We start from the raw sequence: 20,471 nt of genomic DNA, 5'->3' as shown, positions 1-20,471 counted from the left end.
TATAGAGTTAAGAATGAAATAAAAAAATTAATATCACAACCAAAGGGCACAGAGTTTTTCTTTCAAAGCAGGATAGTTGAGAATATGATGAGCTATTGGCTTAAGTGCTTTTGCTAACATAAAAGACTAGATTCCTCTCCCAAAGGCTTTTTTTAAAAATGAAAGACAGACAAGGCAGGTTTGCTGATGTTTATAAATTCTAAGACAATAAAGTTAAATCTATCCTTAGTCTGTACCTTCTCATTGTGAAATTTAGTTATTATCTTACTTCTCTACAAAAAAGGGCAAAAATTTTCATTTAGTAGTTGTAAAGTTTTAATAATTTCAAGGACACTTGTAAGTTTTAGACTGTGGATGCTTGTTAGAACATACTTGATAAAACAGCTACGTAGAACAATGTGTTTTTAAACTTGTAGTTGAAGCTCTGTTCGGCATAGGACGTTCTACTTGTGAATCTTGTGTAGTCTACTATAACCTCACAAACATAGATCTAAGTAACTCAGCCACTATAAAAGATTACACAGATTATCTGAAGATTGGAAGTATATGAAAAAGCTGCTTTCCTTGTAAAATGGCCACAAATATGTTACCAAAATAGTGACAAACAAAATTTAGACATTTACTTGAAAACAAAGTAAAAACATAACTATATGATTTTTTTTTAAATGAAGGTCAAGAAATAGCAAAACTATTTTACAGTAAAGGCAATCAGAAGAGTGGTTGCCTTTGGGGTGGTAGGGCTTGGCTGGGAAGGGGTGTGAGGGAGCTTTACAGAGTGATGGAAATGTTCTATCTGGATAGGGTTGTGATTTACATGACTGTTCACACTAGTCAAAACTCACTGAACTGTATACTTCAAATCTGTGTATCTACTTATATATCAATACAAGTACATAAGCAAAACACTGTAACATCTCAAATATCCAGGGCAGATTCATATTTACTGCCTTATTATTTCACAGACAATAATTCTGTCTTCCAGCCAGACTGGAAGTTCCTTGAGGGTCATTATCATATGGTGGCTTTCCTCTTATACCTCACAGCAGCCAGTACAGAATTGGGCAAATAGCATTTACTATATCCTGCTGATCAGCTGGTTTTTAGAGCACTTTTAATCTGGCAGGATAATTTCAAGAAGTGTTCTTCCCCACATGAGCCAATCAGTGTTGATGATAGGAGGTGTCAGGCTGGAAAACAGAGTGGCACATTGGGGAGGTTACATAATGTGCAAAAAAATTTCCCAAGCAGCAAATTAAAGCACTTTTGCTCAATAGCTTAAGTCCCATTGCCCAGTGGGTCTTGGAAAACCTTCATTTCTGCACTGAAGAAAGAGGAACTGAGGACTCTTGCTTTGCTGTTTTTGAAGCTGGAAAACTATCAGCAAGCTAGCTCTTTAATAAAAAGCTCCCTAACATAGCATGCTCTATAAAAGCACATGGATTGCTCATCTGGAATTATTTATTCTTTTGGTTGGAACAGTTGAGATTTATTTGTATATTTTATTATATCTCATAAAGACTCTTTTCCAAGAGTTAATTTATCCCTTCAGAGTCTATATTCCTGGAGGGCAAGACCTTTACCAGCAGCCATAACTACAATACTCTGTACACAGAATGCTTACAGGACAGATGAACCATCCTAAGTGGATCTACGAGAAATATTTGTGTCTGTACTTGCAACACTGTAATTCTTGGTTGGAGCTACCCTTGTAAAATCTTTGGACTCACACTTTCACTGAGAAAAGGGGCTTTCCATAATTAGTTATCTAAAAATGTTATTGAATTATTTTTTCCTACATTTTAAAATCCAGCACATAACTCCTATTAATTAGAAAAAGTTTACTGATAAGCATTTCCTTAAATTAAATGATTTGAGGGGATCCCTGGGTGGCTCAGCAGTTTGGTGCCTGCCTTCAGCCCAGGGCATAATCCTGGAGTCCCAGGATCAAGTCCCACATGGGGCTCTCTGCATGGAGCCTGCTTCTCCCTCTGCCTGTGTCTCTGCCTTTCTCACTCTCTCTCTTTCTGTGTCTCTCGTGAATAAATAAAATATTAAAAAAAAATCACATTTCCTGCATTTAAAAAAAATTAAATAATTTGTTAATTTTTTTTTGAAAATTACAGTGTGCACTTTTAAGCACTTTATATGCTGCTGATGATATACAAAGGAATGATATGAAGCCCTTGGTTGTAATAAGAACCTGAGACTAGCAGATGGGGTTGAGATAAGTAAGAAACTAATGTGAAAATAATTTCATATAAAGATAAACATAAAATAAATGGGGTCGGGAGAAAATGTACTTGTGATTCTGTAAAGTGCTACTTTATGAGTCAGAGAATGCCCAATTTGTAGGTCAATCTTTCCCTAACAGGCAGAATTAACCACAGGACATTTTATACATAAGGAATTAATTACATGCTAATTGGGATGTTTCAGTTTGGGTAATACTGAAATCAAAACTGAGCACAAAAAATTCCTGAGCAACTATAATGTCATGTTTCTCAGTGACTAGAAGGAAAAGCAAAGCAAAGTAAAACAATAAAGAACACTAAAACCTCTCCCCTAAGTAAAACAGAAGGCACACCTGTGATAATATATCCCTTATCCCTGCTCCCCAGATCCTACTTTCAAGATGTAAATAAAGAAGTTAGAGATTAATTTGAACACACTATTACCTTTGGTAGGATATACAGCTAACTAAATTAGGATAGGGAAGATAGGACACAGGAGGGTATACTGCTATAGGTAGGAGAGCCAACTAAAATTTAGATTTTGAACTGTCTTCTCCCTTATAGTTTTAGAAATCCACCAATTTACCAAACATTTTTTTTAATAACCAAAACATATTTTTCAGTTTTCAACATGACAAAATGGTATCTGTAATTAAGAGTAAAGTAGTTTCTATGTGGTAAAAAGAATAATTACTGTTGGTAGTAATTATTTACCTCCCATAGCAATGATTTTTGCCATAAGAGGGATTTAGCCCTTGTTGGAAGACCTGAAACAAGGTGCCTGCAGAGCTCCTATATTAGCATTTTTCTAAGTCGTTCTGCACAACACCAGCCTCATGTGATGCTTTGTGAAAAAAAGGGTTCCAAGTCAGGTTGGTTGGAGGAACATTGCAGATCACAGCCTCCCCTAGGATATTCATAACCCGTGAATATATTAAAGGCTCTGAGAATTTTGCACTTAAAGAGCATATTTAAACTGCTTAACCCAGTATTTCCCACATATGATACAAGGAATCCTTTTTAAAAACAAATTAATACATTCAACAGAACACTGGTTTATGAAACCCATGTTGGAGGACACTAACCATTTGTGCCCATCTTAGAGTATGGAGACTAGACAGTATCTAAAGTGGAACATGAATAATAAGTAAAAGCAGTGTTCCTCATCTTTGGCAAAATCATATTGAAAAATATATGTGTGTTGCACAAGAGTATGAAAAAAGAAAAGCTTGTTGCATAATTTCACGAGGTCACACAAGAGTCAAAAACAACAGGCCAGCCACAGTGGTAAAGTGGAGAGTACTTTCCTTTTTGTGATTATGTCCGTGAGTTTTCTATTTTGTTTTTAAAGATTTTATTTATTTATTTGAGAGACAGAGAGAGAGAGAGAAAGAGAGAGCGAGCACAAATGGGGTGAGGGGCAAAGGGAGATGCAGACTGCCAGCTGAGCAGGGAGCCTGATATGGGGCTTGATTCCAGGACTCTGGGATCATGACCTGAGCTGAAGGCAAATGCTTAACCATCTGAGCCACCCAGGTGCCCTGTCCATGAGTTAACTTGGAAACCAAAAGACAAAAACCTTAAAGCAGCAATTTTATTGAAGTGCTGTTAAGACATATTGCATTCCTTTTTATATAAAAACGTAGTTTGTAATGAGAACAGGTCATAAATCTTTACCTTGTGTTTTAGCAACTCAAATCATCCTTAAAACAGATCAAGTGAGTGGGAAGGACATGATGTACCAAAGAGAGAGCTTTAAGTTGCGTAACTTAGCAAAATCAAGATGGCAAGGAGAAAATTTTAACATATATAAATAAATTTGTAAATTCAAACTTAATTAAAATAATTATGGCATAGGAGCACTGTTTTCCTTTCTCATAAATTCATGCAGTAATAGAAAAGTTGGATCACAGATTCAGTATTAGATGAAATCTCATCTTATTTCTTCTATCACCCATGCTAAAATACTCAACCAAAGAAAACTCCTTATCACCTTGCTTTTGCCCTAACCCTTCTGGTAATCTATTTATAGTTTTAGTCAACAGTACAGGGGCTAGAGATAAAGTTCCCTTGGGGAATTAGAACAACAGAAAACACACTACGGGTAAGAGTAGCTACCTGCAGAAGTCTCCCACCTTAAAGAGCATTTTATAACTGTAGATAATGGAAAGTGGTTGTTTCAAAAAGAATCAAAGCATAAAGAGGGCTTAACTGAAATCATACCAAGTTTACCTTGGCATGTCCTTGGAACTGAAAAATTTCTAAAAAAGACATTAGCTAAACTCAACACCAAAAAACCCCAAACAATCTGATTAAAAAATGGGGAGAGGAACTGAATAGACATTTTTCCAAGGAAGACATCTAGATGATCAAGAAGCACATGAAAAGATGCTCAACATCACTCAGCATCAGATAAATGCAACTCAAAGCCACAATGAGATATGATCTCACACAAGTCAGGATGGTTAGAGTCAAAGACAAGAAATAACAAGTGTTGGTGAGGACGTGGAGAAAAAGGAACCCTCGTGCGCTGCTGGTGGGAATATAATTTGGTGCAGCCACTGTGGAAAACAGTATGGAGGTTCCTTAAAACATTAAAAATAGAACTACTAAATGGATCCAGTAATTCCACTACTGGGTATTTACCCAAAGGAAAGGAGAATACTAATTCAAAAAGATATCTGCACTCCTGTATTTACTGTAGTATTATTTTTAAGAGTCAAGATATGGAAGCAAGCTACGTGTCCATCAAAACATAAACTGATAAGGAAGATAGTGTATATATATGTATATATGTTACATATATATATATATAATATATACATATGATATATTTAATAGATTATCACGCAACCATAAAAACAATGAGATCTTGCCATTTGCAACAACATGGGTGAACCTAGAGGATATTATGTGAAGTCAAACTGAGAAAGAAAAATACCATATGATTTCACTCATACATGCAATCTAAAAAAGAACAAGTGAATAAATAAAAAGCAGAATCAGACCTATAAATACAGAGAACAAACCCAACTGATGGTTGCCAGAGGGAAGGGGGTAGGGGGGCAGGCAAAATGCATAAAGGGGTGTGGGAGAAACAGGCTTCCAGTTATGGAATGAAGAAGTCACGGGAATAAAAGGACAACGTAGGAAATATAGTCAATGATACTGTGATAGTGTGGTATGGTGACAGGTGGTAGCTATAGTTGGTGAGCACAGCATAACGTATAGAGTTGTTAAATCACTAGTTTTACCTAAAATTAATATAACATTGTGTGTCAACTATACTTAAATAAAAAAATTTATATCATTTAAGATATAGTGTGAAGAAATATTATTTTTCATTGAGTTTAGAAACATAAGAATGGTAGGGGCAGAGGGATTGGGGGAGAGAGAATCCTCAAGCAGACTCCCTGCTGAATGTGGAGCCTGACATGGAGCCCGATCCCAGGACCCTGAGATCACAACCTGAGCCAAAATCAAGAGTCAGATGCCTAACTGATGGAGCCACCCAGATGTCCCAGAAATAGTTTTCTTAAATTCATCGATTTCATTAATATTTTGAAGTTTATTTGCATACTTTTTACAAAATGCTTTTTTATTAATTACTGCAATTTCCTCTCTATTTTGTGAAAACAAGTATTTTAAAGTTTTTAAGTGCCAGTTATGTCGCCTGCCTTCCACAATTCATTTGCCTGGCTGCCATCATCTGCAGGTAATAGTCCACATACACATCTTGCCTCAGAGAAACAACTAAATTCACAGCACATGACTCCCCCTCCCCCACCACCTGAATTCTCTGTCCTTGAGACTATGTTCTTCTTCCCTCCTTCCCTACCTTTAAAATAGCAATAAAACATGTACAAGTAGTACTATAAGATCATGAAATGTTATTCTATGAAAGACACCCATGCAGTGAAGTACAAATTCCGGATCTCAGGGAGGTTCTCCCCACCCCCCCCGAAACAGTAACCCCAAATCTTCACTTCCTAACCCTGAAGCTGTAGTCACCTCAGCCACTGCAGCCTGGCCTCAGCACAGGCAGGTGGTGCTCACTGATGGTGGAGCTGGGGCTGGAGCTAGTAGGAGGTTTGACTGCAGCCACAGCTAAGTTAAGGTCCTCTGAATCCATCTTTTCTTCCCCAGGGAGGCCTATTTCCAGGCTGTCTCACCTTACGGACATGACAGGAAAAGAGGACATTCATGTATTTGTCCTTCCGTTTCAGTTCATTTGCAACGGGGACGAAAGTGCCTGAAGTCTGAGGTGTATCTGGCTTCTGAAAGAAAAAGGAAACATGATAAAATGATTCTGCTTAGCATTTTAGATGAAAAGGCAATCTTTTAGTAGCCTGCTTTACAACCACACTCAGACGGTTTCACACACATACTTTTATCTCCTATCCCAGATGGTGGGCTGCTGCAGGGGTGTTATACCACCAAAGGGCCTATCAAATTTTTAAAATAAGGAATGGGAGAGAGGATGAAATGCAGCTTTGGGAATAATTAATATAAAGGTGGTGATTAAAAATAGCTGTTGAATTATGCAAGGGAAGGTTCAAATGTGCAAAAATTAGGTTTTGGAGTGTGTACCTAATACATATGGCACAGAGCGACAGACAAGCCTTTTTTAAAGCAGGGGAAACATCAAACATTGCACAGCTAGAAGCCAAAAAAATCTTTTAGTTTAGTATCACTCATGAAAGTTTTGTTTCTGTAGTTGTCTCATTCTTTCCACAAATTTCTGGGGAAAAAGTCTTTTCTTTCTTTGTAAAGGGAGCAGGAGTAGATTCCACTTTGTTCTCCTCCACCTACCGAAGCAAGATAGTTGCCTTCCCAGGCTCTCTGGAGCCCAAGGTCAGCCCTTTGACCTTTCAACATTTCCATGGCTGCAACCTTTGCCCTGACCTGGGGCAGGTCAGAAGCGGGCAAGCTCTTGATGAGCTGGGATGCTCTCCATCTGCAAGAGAATAAACGAAATGTATTAAGATTTAGAAACCCAATCCCATTCATGTCCCCAAATAACTGAGCTGTCATTAAGCAGAATTTAAACCAAACTATTTACATGCTACCCCAACTCCCCCACCCCAAAGGTCTCCAAGATATACACAGAACTTGTTAAAATATACAAAGACTTTTGTGTAACTTGCTTTGTCATTTGTGTTTTGAAGTGACTAGAACTCTGTGGTACATGGGTTCTTATAACATTTACAGTCAGGGCACAGAAAGTTTAGATTAATCCTTCCTTCATCCAACACTAAGGCATTCACTGAGCACTCTCGAGGCACTTACTAAACTCCAGGTGCTGTTCTAGGTGGTGGAAGCCCAGCAGTAAACAAATGGATAAAGGTCCCTTCTGCTAGGTGCTTACATTCCAGAAGCGGGGACAGACAACAAACCAAGTGTGAGTGATGTGCTAAGTGCTATGAAGAAATTCAGGCAAGGAAAGGACAGGAGCCCAGTGGCAGGCAGGAACAGGGGGCGGGTCTTATTTATACAGGGAAGTCTGTGGGGCACCACTGATCAGGATAGATGAGCAAAGACCTTCAGAAGTGAGGGGGGTACATGGATATTTGGGCAACAGCATCCTCTCCAGGGGGAGAGCACAGCAGGGCAAAGGCTCTAAAGCATACACTTGCTAGGCAGATTGGAGGACCAATAAGGAGCCCTGAGGAGTGCAGGAGGGCAGGCACAGGGGGTGGGTGTGGGCACAGGAGGGGAGGCCAGAGGGCAACCCAGGGACAGATCTACAGAGCACAGAGGCCACTGTCAGGTCTCTGGCCTTCACTCTGGATGAGACTCGATGCCACTGGGAGGTTCTGAACAAGGAAGGGACACATCCTGACTCCTGCTTTACAGAATCATTGCTCTGTTGGAAGAAGGCTACCGTGGCTCTTTCCATACGGCACATGGGAGAGGTCGGTGGCTGGGATCAGGGAGGAAGTGGTGGAGGCAGAGACAGCTGTTGGTCCTGGATGTATTTTGAAGGACACGCCAGTAGATCTGCTGATGGATAAGACACGGGAGCAAGAGAATAGGGGAGATTTAAAGACGACCCCAAGACTGCTCGGTCCAAGTAACTGAAAGCATAAACTGGAAGCAGTCTATTCCTGATTGAGCAAAACAAGCACGAGGCTTTTATTCTGTCAGGGCTATCCCAGCCTCACATGGACTTATGTCCTCCTTTCTGCTGCAGGAGCTTGCAGCAGGGGTTGGAAACAAACCCACAATTTCTCTATGTCAGATGAAATAATCGAGGCTGGTGGTCCTCTAGCTATCTTCCCCAGGACGCAAGGAAGAGATGCCCCTGACACTGAGAGGTGGTGCTCTTTCCCCGATGTATGTACACAGAACGTCAGACCACTTCCATCTTATATTTTCCTGAGATGTATTCTGGCTTCAAGACAGTGACTGGAGCTCAAAGGTTTGTTTTTCTCTCTTACATTCCGACTGAAATAACCAAATAAATATACAAATAAGGAAAAGCTCTGTAAGCAGCCCTGAAGAATAGGAATGATGTTGGTGAACTGAGAGACAGGAAGACCTTGTTGGAGACCTGAAGTAGACTGGACCGAGCCACTGGTGAAGTGGCTCAGTGCCAAGCAGTCCACCTGGTGGAAGGAGAGGAGCCCCTTCGGCAGAAATGGCCTGGAGAATCGTTGGGCCTGAGCAGCTGGGGCTGGTGGCCAGGGCAGGTGGTGAAGGATCTCACAGAGGAAGAAGTGCCAGCTCTCTGCACAAAGAATGGTTGCCCATGGTGAGATGGGGACCCCTGTTGTAGCAGACAGCATAGGAGGTAGGATTCAAAAACACAATAGCGTGTAAAAAGTAAAGGCTCAGATTAATGGTGGAACCCTCCTCTCTGCTTTCTATGGCCAACAGACAACCCAATGGGACAGATTATATTAAGGTCATTAATATTATACAGATTATATATAAGTATATAATTATAATTATATTATACAGATTATATTATATTAAGGTCATTCCAGAAGACGCTGAAAGAATGACAGGATAGGAGCAGTTGGTGGTCACAGGTGACAGGCACATCCTACAACACTACGTGGCTTGCTGAGCAGCTGCCCCAAATTAGCCCTTGGGTCGCAAATTTTATTCCTGGGGTGGGAGGGAGCAGTCTTTTCTCTGTCTGCTGGTCTGTTTTCAGCCTGAGTGCCCAGTCCATCTGCTCCTTCTTTACACCCACTGTGGCCCAGGATGAGGTCCATATCTGACTGACTCCAGGGCACAGAGGCACACAGGACATCTGGGACTTGACCTATATAACCATGGACAGCACCACACAGGCTTCTCACTCTGATCAAGGAAACTGCCATCTACAAAGGTCCATAGCCCCCAACATTTTTATGTTCACCAGCCTCAACAATATGATAAGGAGGACAAAGCTGAGCATGAGTAAGGCTCCCAGGCTCCTCAGAATGAAAAAGAATTACTGTGAGGAACAGGAGTGAGCTTAACCATGATTAGTCACACGTTGAGATTTTAGAAACAAACAAACAAACCCCCCAAAAAACAAAAGCCAACAACCACAGCAGGGTCTTTTAACACATTTCTCTCAGTAGTCCAGTCCACAGATCAAAAAAGTGAAGAATAAATTAAGTAGGATACAGTGACAAATCAGGGGTTGGTAAACCACAGTCTGTGCCAAATTCAGCCCATGGCCTGGTTTTGTGCTGCTCACAAGCTAAGAATAGTTTTTTTTTACATGTTTGACAAAACCAGAGCAAAACAAAGTATGTGACAAAGACCATATGTAGCCCATAAAGCCTATGATACTTATCACCTGGCTCATAACGGAAAAAGTTGCCTTTGGATGAGATTAACACAACTGGCAGGATTCATTCAGAATCCTGCGTGTGCTTGTTGCGCGTGTGGGCACCCACATGTGTCTGCAAAGTCAGCAAACAGAGCCAATGCATGCTTTTCAAAATGCTCATTAACTCAAAGCCCCGAGAAGGCTGTTTGGGACTGTCTTATATCTTTCTTGTTTGTCACCATATCCCTGGAATCTAGGACAGTGCCCATGACATAGTTGGCCTTGAGTAAATATTTGCTGAATGAATAAATTAAATTTTGCAAAAATTAATGAATTCTAGGCTATATATAAAACCATCGCAATCTAAAAAGAAGACTGTATAAGCCACAGTGCAACACAAAATCAATAGTTCTTTGTGGCCATTAAAAATACCACATAGATCTTTCTTTATAGACATGGATTTTTAAGTAATCCTATAACCATGCTTGTGTAAAAAAAAAAAAAAAAAAGGGAAAAAAGTCCAGATATGTGACTGTGTATGCATACATACTCTTATTATGAGCAAACATTTCTACAGTGTTTATTATGTGTCAGGCACTATCTGAAATGCTGTGTGTGTGTGTATTATTTTACTCATAATCTTTTCAAGAACCCTATGAGCAGGTACTACTATTATGGCACTTTTGTAGATATGGTAACTGAGGCACGGATTATCTAATTTGCCCAAGATTATACAACTAGGCAGCAGCAGAGATTAGAATATAAGCCCCAGCTCCAGGATTTGTGTTCTTAACCACTATATCATGCTGTCTCTTATATGTGGGTGTGTGCTTGTAAATGCACAGACACAGACATAGAAGGATACAAACTAATTGTTAAGAGTGATTATCTTAGGGGAAGGGTATAAAATGGGGGAGAGGAGGAGGTGTGGAGGATTTCAGTTTTATATCCTATGTATTTCTACATTAATTCTCTTTAAAAAAAACAGTACACATGTATTTATGCATAGCTTAATTACTTTTTAAGTTAAGTTAAAATTCAGGTTACAGACACCATTCATGAAAAACACTTACTTGTGCATTAAAAGCCTGCCAGGATTTACAACAAACATTTATAGTATTAGATCTGAAAACTGAGGTAATTTTGCTTTCAATAATTCTTTATTGTTTGAGTTTTTCTTTTTATGAGATACCATTTCTTTTCTTTTTTTTTTTTTTACAAAAAGCAAATGGGATACATAGTAAAGAATTTTCTTCCTATGCATTTTTCTTTACCTTTTGATATTTGCCACCAACTATACAGAGCTAACTCTAAAGGAAGATAAAATCTGATTTAGCACAGAATTATAAATTAGTTCTTTTACATTCAGTATGCCAATTATTTCATAGTGTTCTTTGTGGAATACCACAATGCCAAATGACCACATCTGAGAACCATTAGCTTACTTTATGTGACTAGATGGCTGTATCTAAGACACAGCTGAATTAATCTGGTGCACACTAGTATCAAACAAGTGTGAATAATGAGAGCTAAGAGGCCGTGAATAACTACAAACTCAGACTCATCGGGGCAGTTAATAAAAAACGAAGAGTAGCTGGAAACATACCAGATTTTAAATGGGTATTTATTTATGTAAAAATAAATGGTTGCTCTAAAACTATTTCCCCCCTCACACTTTAGAATCATCTAGGGGGCGCCTGGATGGCAGTTAAGTCAGTTAAGCATCCGACTCTTGGTTTTGGTTTCAGGTTGTGATCTTGGGGTCATGAGATGGAGCGCTACACTGTGGAGTCTGCTTGAGATTCTCTCCCCCTTTCCCTTTCCCCCTCCTGCTCATGCTCTCTATTTCTCTCTCCTTCTCTCTAAAATAAATAAATCCTTAAAAAAAAATCATGCGGGAAACTTTAGGAAGGACCTTTGTTTGGGCTCCACTCCCCAGTTCTGTTAAATAGGACTTTCTGGAGACTTGGGCTTCGGTATGTTTAATAAACTCCTTGGTATATTTCATAACCAGGATAGAAAAGCATTGTGAGAAAGACTCACAGACTTTCCAGTTTGAGTTACATGTGGGGATTTTAATAGTTATTTTTTGCTAATAAAAGAAAGAGACGGCATGCTAATAGCTTATCTTAACTATGTCATGATCCAGGGTTTGTGGCACACTGCTGTCAAGTGCCAAAGGAATGCACTTCCTTTAGCATAGTTCTATTGTTTTGAGAAGTAAACAGATGTGTTTTGAGAGTGAAATTTATAGACCTGGAGCCACGAGGTAAAGGCGTAGTGGCAAACAGCTAAGCCAGTATCATGGCCTCAGACTTGTGACTTTATACATTAAGTGTGCTACCAGAAACAGATGCAGCACATCCCAACTGGCTCTTTCTTACCTATTAAAAATTGCCTGCAAGGCCTCCTCGAAACGGCGAAGAACTTTAGGTGGGGTTGGCCACTTCACGTGCTTCCCGTGGTCCTTCATGGTCTTGACACCATGGAAGCGTCTGGCAACCTCCTGAATGTAGGATTTCACCTTGTAATGCCGGTAGTATCTGATAATTGTCAGAGCTGCTTTGGTTCTCTTGTACCGCATGCGGGCCAGGGTGCCTCGCCACACCTTCACAATAGAGAAGGAAAAAGACAAGTGTTGCTTGTTGGCTGAGTCAATGGTATGGGACTTTTAAGTTAATTGTATAAGATCCTCCACTTATAAACTATGAGCGGGGTGACGGGGTGAGGGGGTGTAGGGGTAGTTTGGGATCTTGTCTATGGTCAACAAAATCAGGTGGATTTTGCATGCCACCAACAGATGGCGCCAGGAGTCACGCTGGTCATTTCACTTCAGCTGTCTAGCTGCTCCTTTTTTTTTTTTTTTTTTTTTTTAAAGATTTTATTTATTTATTCATGATAGTCACAGAGAGAGAGAGAGAGAGAGGCAGAGACACAGGCAGAGGGAGAAGCAGGCTCCATGCACCAGGAGCCCGATGTGGGATTCGATCCCGGGTCTCCAGGATCGCGCCCTGGGCCAAAGGCAGGTGCCAAACCGCTGCGCCACCCAGGGATCCCTGTCTAGCTGCTCCTGATGCACACTGGGGTGTGTGCTGACTCGGAAGCAGAGTCATGTTTTAACTTTATGGTCATGAGGAGAAGAAAGCCAAAATGCAAATGTCCCTGGAGAAATATTTTAAGTATGTTGAAAGGAAGCAAGATGAGTCAGAACCAAAAGCCATCGATATCTACAGTTCTCTAATGAAACCTGGCTTTATACAATTATATCACTGGCTGTTAGTGTACCATCATGTTGGATTTACAAACTGATTATACACAGTCTGTGCAGCCCTGCTCTCCAGGTGCTATGTAAATTCCCCCCAAAATTAGATGTAATCTTGGGGAAAGGGTAAAACAGATGACTAATAGTGTATGAATCTTTAAATTTTTTTCAGTGCTCAGAAATCAATCAGACAATATATAAATGTCTCTGCGCCAGCTTTACCCAAGCATGGTGAAGTCAGAGATACTTATACTCTTCCTTCAGGATCCTTTGCCCAGATTCCTGTACTTTTCAATCTCTCAAGTAAAAAGAGATTTGGCATAATCTTCACTTCATTATTGGCTCTTCCCCTATATGTGTCCTCCACCACCAAAACTTAATCTTTCTTCAACAATATTTCCAGCATAAACCCCTTTCTGTTCCTTATTGCTACTAAAATCTCCAAGATCCTTGGGATCCCTGGGTGGCTCAGCGGTTTAGCGCCTGCCTTCCGCCCAGGGCATGATCCTGGAGACCCAGGATCGAGTCCCGCCATCGGGCTCCTTGCATGGAGCCTGCTTCTCCATCTGTCTCTGCCTCCCTCTCTCTCTCTCATGAATGAATAAATAAAATCTTAAAAAAAATTAAAAAAAGAAATAAAATCTCCAAGATCCCAAACTACTTGCACTGCTTTCTCCAACAGACCCCTTGTACACAGCGCCATGGTTCCAGTTGATATTTACTGCTGTCACTTAGATAACCAGCCCAATTCTTAGGTTGTCGGTATTAACTTCCCTCCCTGTCTCTGGCCTCCCAAGGACCAAGATTTTCCACCTCTAGTTCAAAGCCCACAGTATGGGTCCTCCAGAGTCCCTCAGGGTTCTTGTACTTTCTCTTAAATCCCCACCTGTGCCCACCAATTTCTCAGAAAAACTGGTGCAATGCCTCTTTTATACGCTCATTTTATTTAATCAATTAATTAATTTACTCATTTTAGATGTTTCTTGATGCAGACTCCTAAATCGGCATCACATGCTTTTTTCTACCTGCTGCACAATGAGGATAGATTTGTTTGTATGGGATACATGAGGTCATCACCTAGGGACCCCAAAGAGGAACTAATGAGTCAAGGAAAACTATGATATGTGAGGGAAACGTGACATATGAGCAATTTGTGATGGGAACCTAGAGCTCACGTACAAACAGAATATATAAAGACCATGAGGCAATGAAAACTTGTTTCTGCATGTGGCGTCAGTACAGAAACCCTTTTTAGCCAAAATGGCTCTCTTCCCTGTCGCCAAATCCATCATGCAGATGGCTTTGTTACGCCTCCACCCAAGTGCTAAAATAAAGGTCCCTTCTTTAGCATCTTGAAAAACCAAAAGAATACAATTACAGGGTGGAAGTCTGTGATTCAATTTCTTAAACAGAACACATTTTTCAAGTTTCATACTGTTTGTTGCTTTTCTACTTTTTTAAGAGGAAGGAAATTAAGACTCCCTGGAGCCACACCTGTATAGAAAATCAATCCTTAATTTTAAAGGAGTGTTCACAGAATTTCTTATTAAAATGGTGTTGGTTTAATTTTTCAGTAATTTTGGGGAAAAAGCATAAGTAAGGGGCAGGTTTTTAGGGTTAACATTTTTTTTAAAATGTGTATTTATTTGAGAGAGAGCGAGAGAGAGTGCACATGCACGTGGGCGGGGGTAGAGAAGGGCAGAGGGAGAGGAAGAGAATCTCAAGCAGACTCCCTGTTGAACCACAGAGCCCAATGTGGGCTTGATTTCACAACCCTGAGATCATGACCTGAGCCAAATGAAGAGTCCAATGCTCAACCGACTGAGCCACCCAGATGCCCTTATGTGTAGATTAAAAAAAAAAAAAAAACTTTGTTTATTTTGGAGGGGGAGAGAGAAAGAAAGAAAGAAAAGAGAGAGAGAGAGAGAGAGAGAGAGAGACAGAGGGAGAGGGAGACAAAGACTCCCCATTGAGCAGGGAGCTCGAATTGGGGTTTGATGTCATGACCCTGAAATCATGACCTGAGCCAAAATCAAGAGTTGGATGCTTAACTGACTGAGCCACCCAGGTGCCTCTGAATAGGCAGATTTTTTTTTTCTCAGTCACGTGTCCATGTGTCCTGGACTCTTTTTTTAAAAAGACTTATTTATCTATTTGATAGGGAATAGGGAAGGGGCAGAGAGAGAGAGAGAGACTCTCAAGCAGACCCTGTGCTGAGCACAGAGCCTGATGTGGGGCTTGATCTCATGACCCTGAGATCATAACCTGAGCTGAAATCATGGGTCAGACACTTAACCAACTAAGCTGGGGCCTTAGGTAGCTACCACCATGCTCCCTTCTTAATAGTAAAGAAATGCACCAGAAGTTTGCTTCACTGAGTCTGGGGTGCCTTGTATTCTTTGGGCTTGGTTGAGGACAGATATTCTTTTTTCCATACCTTGTGGAGCTTTTTCTTGGTTCGGCTTTAATATTATTCCTTGCAGATGCATCCCCTACTCCTTGCCCACTTATTGGTATATCAGAGGCAGGAGACATGCTAAACCTTTTTGACTCTTCTTGCCTGAAGGAAAATGTCTTCTTAATGGAAGGGGAGGAATGGGGTATTCTAGGCCTTCCTTCTGGCATACATTTATAGTTAATGCCAACTCCATCAAAAGCAATGAGACTTTTCAGAATTCCCTCCTTGTAACTTCTCCATGTTCCATTCTTCTCCTTGAAGAATATATTGATTTTTTTAGCTCCTTCATTCAATTTGGTCCAATTTTTCTTTTTCTGGGTGACACTTCTTAGTTTACAGTATGAAGCTGGGATTTTTTTTTTCTCGTTTCAGGCTTTGTGGCATGTTCTCGGTCATATTTACATTTTTGTTAATTTCAGCAAATTTGGGGGAAAGGAATTTTTGTGAGCCTGCGGTTACATTGTCAGCTTTGTCAGAAGTCCCTTAGGCTTTACTTTAACAAAAAGTAGCACTGAAGAATTACAGAGAAAAATGACTGCATGCAAAAAATTATTCATGTATTTTTCCTTAGAATCTAAGCATATTTGGTTTAAACAGATATGCTCCCACAAGTTGGTGAGTCTGTGTAGGGGAGGGTTGTTGATTTTCCCACGAAAGATCTGCAGGTTGAAATTTAAGGTATAAGACAGATTTTTCCACTTCCCTCTTTGTTTAAACTGGCTTAGTTGGGGTTTTCAAGAATCATATAAAGTGTCTGCAGAGGAATCTGCCTGATGATAGGATGTCAGACAACAGAAAATTAAATGTTATATTCAACAGCAAATGTTTAATACTTATATGCATATGTCAGAGAGGCTCAACAAAAATAAAGAAGCCAAAGGTCCTTGTTAACACAATATTAACTTTAAAAGAGGAACCAACCTATGTGTTTTAGGATATGATGCAAGAGAGTGGAAGTTGAAGGCTGAAGGTGACACAATGGGATCTGGGAGGGAAAGTTAAGCAGAAGCTATAAAGCAGGTGTCAGACTGACAGAGAGGGCCTGTAAGTCTTTTCTCAGATAGAAGAGAGAACAGAGGCAAACAGAGAGGCCAGCTCAGAGGGACCAGCCAAGGTACAGAGAAAGACCATTCAAGAATAGTGTATACACCCTTGCTGTTGAGACAGTCCAATTCCTCTCTTGTGTACCTTTACCCCCTGTAGTCAATTCTGCTAACACAGCAGTCAGAGTGATCCTTTGAAGGCCAAAATCAGATCATGACACTTTTCTTCCTGAAACTTTGCCACCACTCTCCATTTCCCTGAGTGACCCCCAGACCCCTCGCACTAACCTACATGGGCCCAAGTTCTCTGGGGCAGTTACCTCCCTCCCCTACTCCCTTTTCCTAGAATGATCTCCCTCCAGATATCGCATGGCCAACTTCTTCACTTTCTCTCTGTGTCCCTGCTCAGTGGTCATCTTCCCAATGAGACTGGCCCGGACCATCCCATTTAAAATTCAACTTGTCTCCCTACCTGGCACTGTCTGTTCTCCTTACCAGGCTCTGTCTTTTCTCTTGCCTCTAGCATTTGACACTACAATACAGCATGTAACTCACATGTTACTGTGTTGGTTACCCTCTCCTCCCACTGGCATTTCAGCTCCACCAGGCCAAGGGCTCTTTGTCTCTTTTACTCACTGATGAAACTCCACTGACTAGAACAATGCTCAGAACATAGTGGCCACTCCAGAGTATCTGCTGAATAGAATGAATGTTTTCACCTTCATCTTTCAAGCCTGATACTAAGTCTTTCATTGTGGCTGTCGTGTTTTCCATTTTCAAGACTCATCCTTGTTCTCTAAATTTTTCTTTTCTTTATTTAAAAGATTTTTATTTGAGAGAGAGTGAGTGTATGACTCAGGGGAGGGGCAGAGGGAGAAGAAGAGGGAGAAACAGACTCCTTGCTGAATGGTAGCCCGACGTGGGACTCCATCCCAGGATCCTGAGATCATGACCTGAGTCGAAGTCAGATGCTTAACTGACCGAGCCACCCAGGTGCCCCCAAATATTTCTTTTTAAGAGCACATTACTCTTGTTTAAGAGAAGCAACGTCTCATCTTTCCTCTCTGAGGTTATGAATAATGATTTTACTTTTTACAATTCTCCCTGGGTTGTATGTTCCTTCTAAATCTCCTCTACTTCCATTTGTCTTGGTCTTGACCTTTTGTGCTAGAGGCCTTCCTTGAATATTCTGGGATCCTTGGCCATCTATTACTGAATGCCACTCGAAAGCTCTGTGTATGTGCTTTAGGAATGGGGGGACTTCATTTCATAGGGTAATTAGGTGAGTTCCCCATCTGTGGAAAACCCCAGAACATCAGTGTTTTCCCTCTTTGCTAGCAAAATTCTGAGTAAAGGGGCATTGAGGGTTATCTTTAGTATCCAGATTTTCACTTCCTTTCCTAGATTTCAGTATGGCGCCTAACCCCTCTCCACCACTGTGCTTGGTGTCCTCCAAAGCCCAGAGTTTCTCTGGTTGTATTTCTTCAGAGTAAGTTTCTTGTCTTCTACCAGAACAAGGCTGAGGTAGTGAAGTGCCTTTGTGAGGTCTGGGAGGAGACCTTTGTTTTGCTCCTTATACAGACTGTTAACCAACCTCCTTCAGTTCTCTCCCTCGCTCCTACCTCCAGAGGGACCTGGTCCTTCCCACTCCTGAGTTTTCTATAGCCCAGCAGTCGGGCAAACTGGCTTGCCTGTCTGCCTTCTCTGCAGGCACTCAGATGTCAGCTTTCTCCACCTGCTTGGGGGACTAACCACACATCCACTTAATTTCCAAAATTCTGTTGATGCTTCTTGTCTGCTGTTGTTGTTCCTATGGTTCTATTTGTCCTTGTGGGTTTCTCCCATTTTTATCCCTTACTGCTCATTTAGGGGTTTTGAGAGGGAGTGGATATAAACACAATCTGTCATGTTTAACCAGATGTTTTTATAATGCCATCTTAATTCTACCATGTTTTCCTCTGGTGCATACTTCCTCAGTGGTCAGGCATTTCAAAGCAACATCTGGCTGTCATTAAAGTACAAGATTCATTTTGCAAAAGATGTAGGATTCTAGGTTATGCTCTAATAAGAAGTAGGTCAATTACGTGAATCTTCAGTTTAGTTTCAGAAAGAAACACGGGTCAGCTTTCCTTCTTTTTTTTTCTAGTTCTCTGTGTTTTTTCTGTTTTTGTTTTTTAGTTATCATGGGTGTTGGACCCCTTCTGTCTCATGCTCAAACAGCTCCTGGTGCTCTGAATGGAGATTCTCTTGGTTTCCACAACCAGAACCCTGCAGCAATTCAGCTTCCCAGGCCCTCTAAGGCGAGGGACAGCTTCTGGGAGAAGCATCTTTCCTGTTTCTAAATTTAAATTCCCCAGATAGTTACTCTGGCAGAGTTCTGACAGTTTCTGGTTGTTTTAAGAGTTGCGGTAGACAAGAATTTATTTAGGTAACAGGCTGAACTCTGAACTGTAAAATCCATAAAATCTAGCCACATACCCTCATTGAATTACAGTAGTCCCCTCCTTACCCATTGTTTGTTTTCTGTGTTTTCAGTTACCCACAGTCAACCATGGTCTGAAAGCAGATGATCCTCCCCAGATTTCATCAGAAGGTCGTAAGTAAGTAACATTATGTCACAATGCCTACATCATTCCCCTCATGTGCGCATCTTACCATCTCACATCATTGCAAGGAAAGGGGTGAGTACAGCACAATTTGTTATTTTGAAAAAGAGAGAGTCCATAGTCACAAAACTTTTATAGTAAATTGTTGTAATTTTTCTATTATTTTTTTTTAATTTTATTTATTTATTCATGAGAGAGAGAGAGAGAGAGAGAGAGAGAGGCAGAGGGAGAAGCAGGCTCCATGCGTAGAGCCCGATGTGGGACTTGATCCTGGGTCCCCAGGATCATGCCCTGGGCTGAAGGTGGCGCTAAACCACTGAGCCACCCAGGCTGCCCCATAATTTTTCTATTATTAATTACAGCTGTTACTCTCTTACTGACCTTTTATAAGTTAAACTTTATCATAGGTATGTACATGTGAGAAAAAACAAGTACCTATAGGGTTCAGGACCATCTGTGGTTTTAGGCATCTGTTGGGGGTCGTGAGATCCATCCCCTGTGCATAAGGGGGGAGTACTGTAGAATATGATGGTTCCATCCTATTTGGGATATTTTATAATTAATTAGTGAAGATTTGGCCTCTTTTAGGGGTTAAAGAAAGACTCAAAGATGTAAAATATTCCCGGTAATTCCTCTTCAACTAAAATATTAACTTGATCAAAACCCAAAATGGGATTATTTTGAAGATAATTAAAAATAAAATTACTCCAGCTAACAGGTTAAATAATTCTGATAAGCCTTTCAGGATTTAACCTTGTTCAAAGGTAAACACTGAGTGGCACTGTACTGAAGAGACTGCTCTCTTTGGTTTAGTTTTGTTTCCTTGAAAGAGAATGTACAAAATTGGTAACTCACCTTCAAAATCTCTGAGGTCAAGACTATCTCAAAACTACTTTTTGACATAGAACTGTAGGGTTTGGGTCAAGTATGTAGGCATGTGAGCAGACCCAAAGAGGCATCTTAAGGATGTTTCAGCTTTGTCTGAAAACATGTACTGCCTTTTCCACCCCCATGTCTACCTCCGTCTAATACTGAGGTGGCTTGCCACCTGGTCGGGGTACAAGTTGGGCTTTTACCTTATATAACAAATGTCCTGACTT

General features: G+C 40.6%; 1 protein-coding gene across 3 annotated transcripts in view; it reads right to left on the bottom strand.

Annotated features, from left to right (window-relative positions):
- The window catches only part of MYO1D (myosin ID), a 326,202-nt gene that overhangs the window by 131,086 nt on the left and 174,645 nt on the right, over nucleotides 1-20,471 (bottom strand). For all 3 annotated transcript variants that reach the window (XM_038548143.1, XM_038548142.1, XM_038548141.1), the window contains exons 17-19: nucleotides 12,387-12,610; nucleotides 7,044-7,188; nucleotides 6,404-6,508 (exon numbers count right to left, since the gene is read on the bottom strand). In XM_038548143.1, coding sequence (XP_038404071.1) covers nucleotides 6,404-6,508; nucleotides 7,044-7,188; nucleotides 12,387-12,610 — 474 coding nt within the window. The remainder of the gene's footprint in view (nucleotides 1-6,403; nucleotides 6,509-7,043; nucleotides 7,189-12,386; nucleotides 12,611-20,471) is intronic.

This window comes from Canis lupus, chromosome 9, assembly GCF_011100685.1.
Source record: "Canis lupus familiaris isolate Mischka breed German Shepherd chromosome 9, alternate assembly UU_Cfam_GSD_1.0, whole genome shotgun sequence".
Classification (NCBI taxonomy): domain Eukaryota; kingdom Metazoa; phylum Chordata; class Mammalia; order Carnivora; family Canidae; genus Canis; species Canis lupus.
This window is presented reverse-complemented; position numbering and strand designations above follow the sequence as displayed.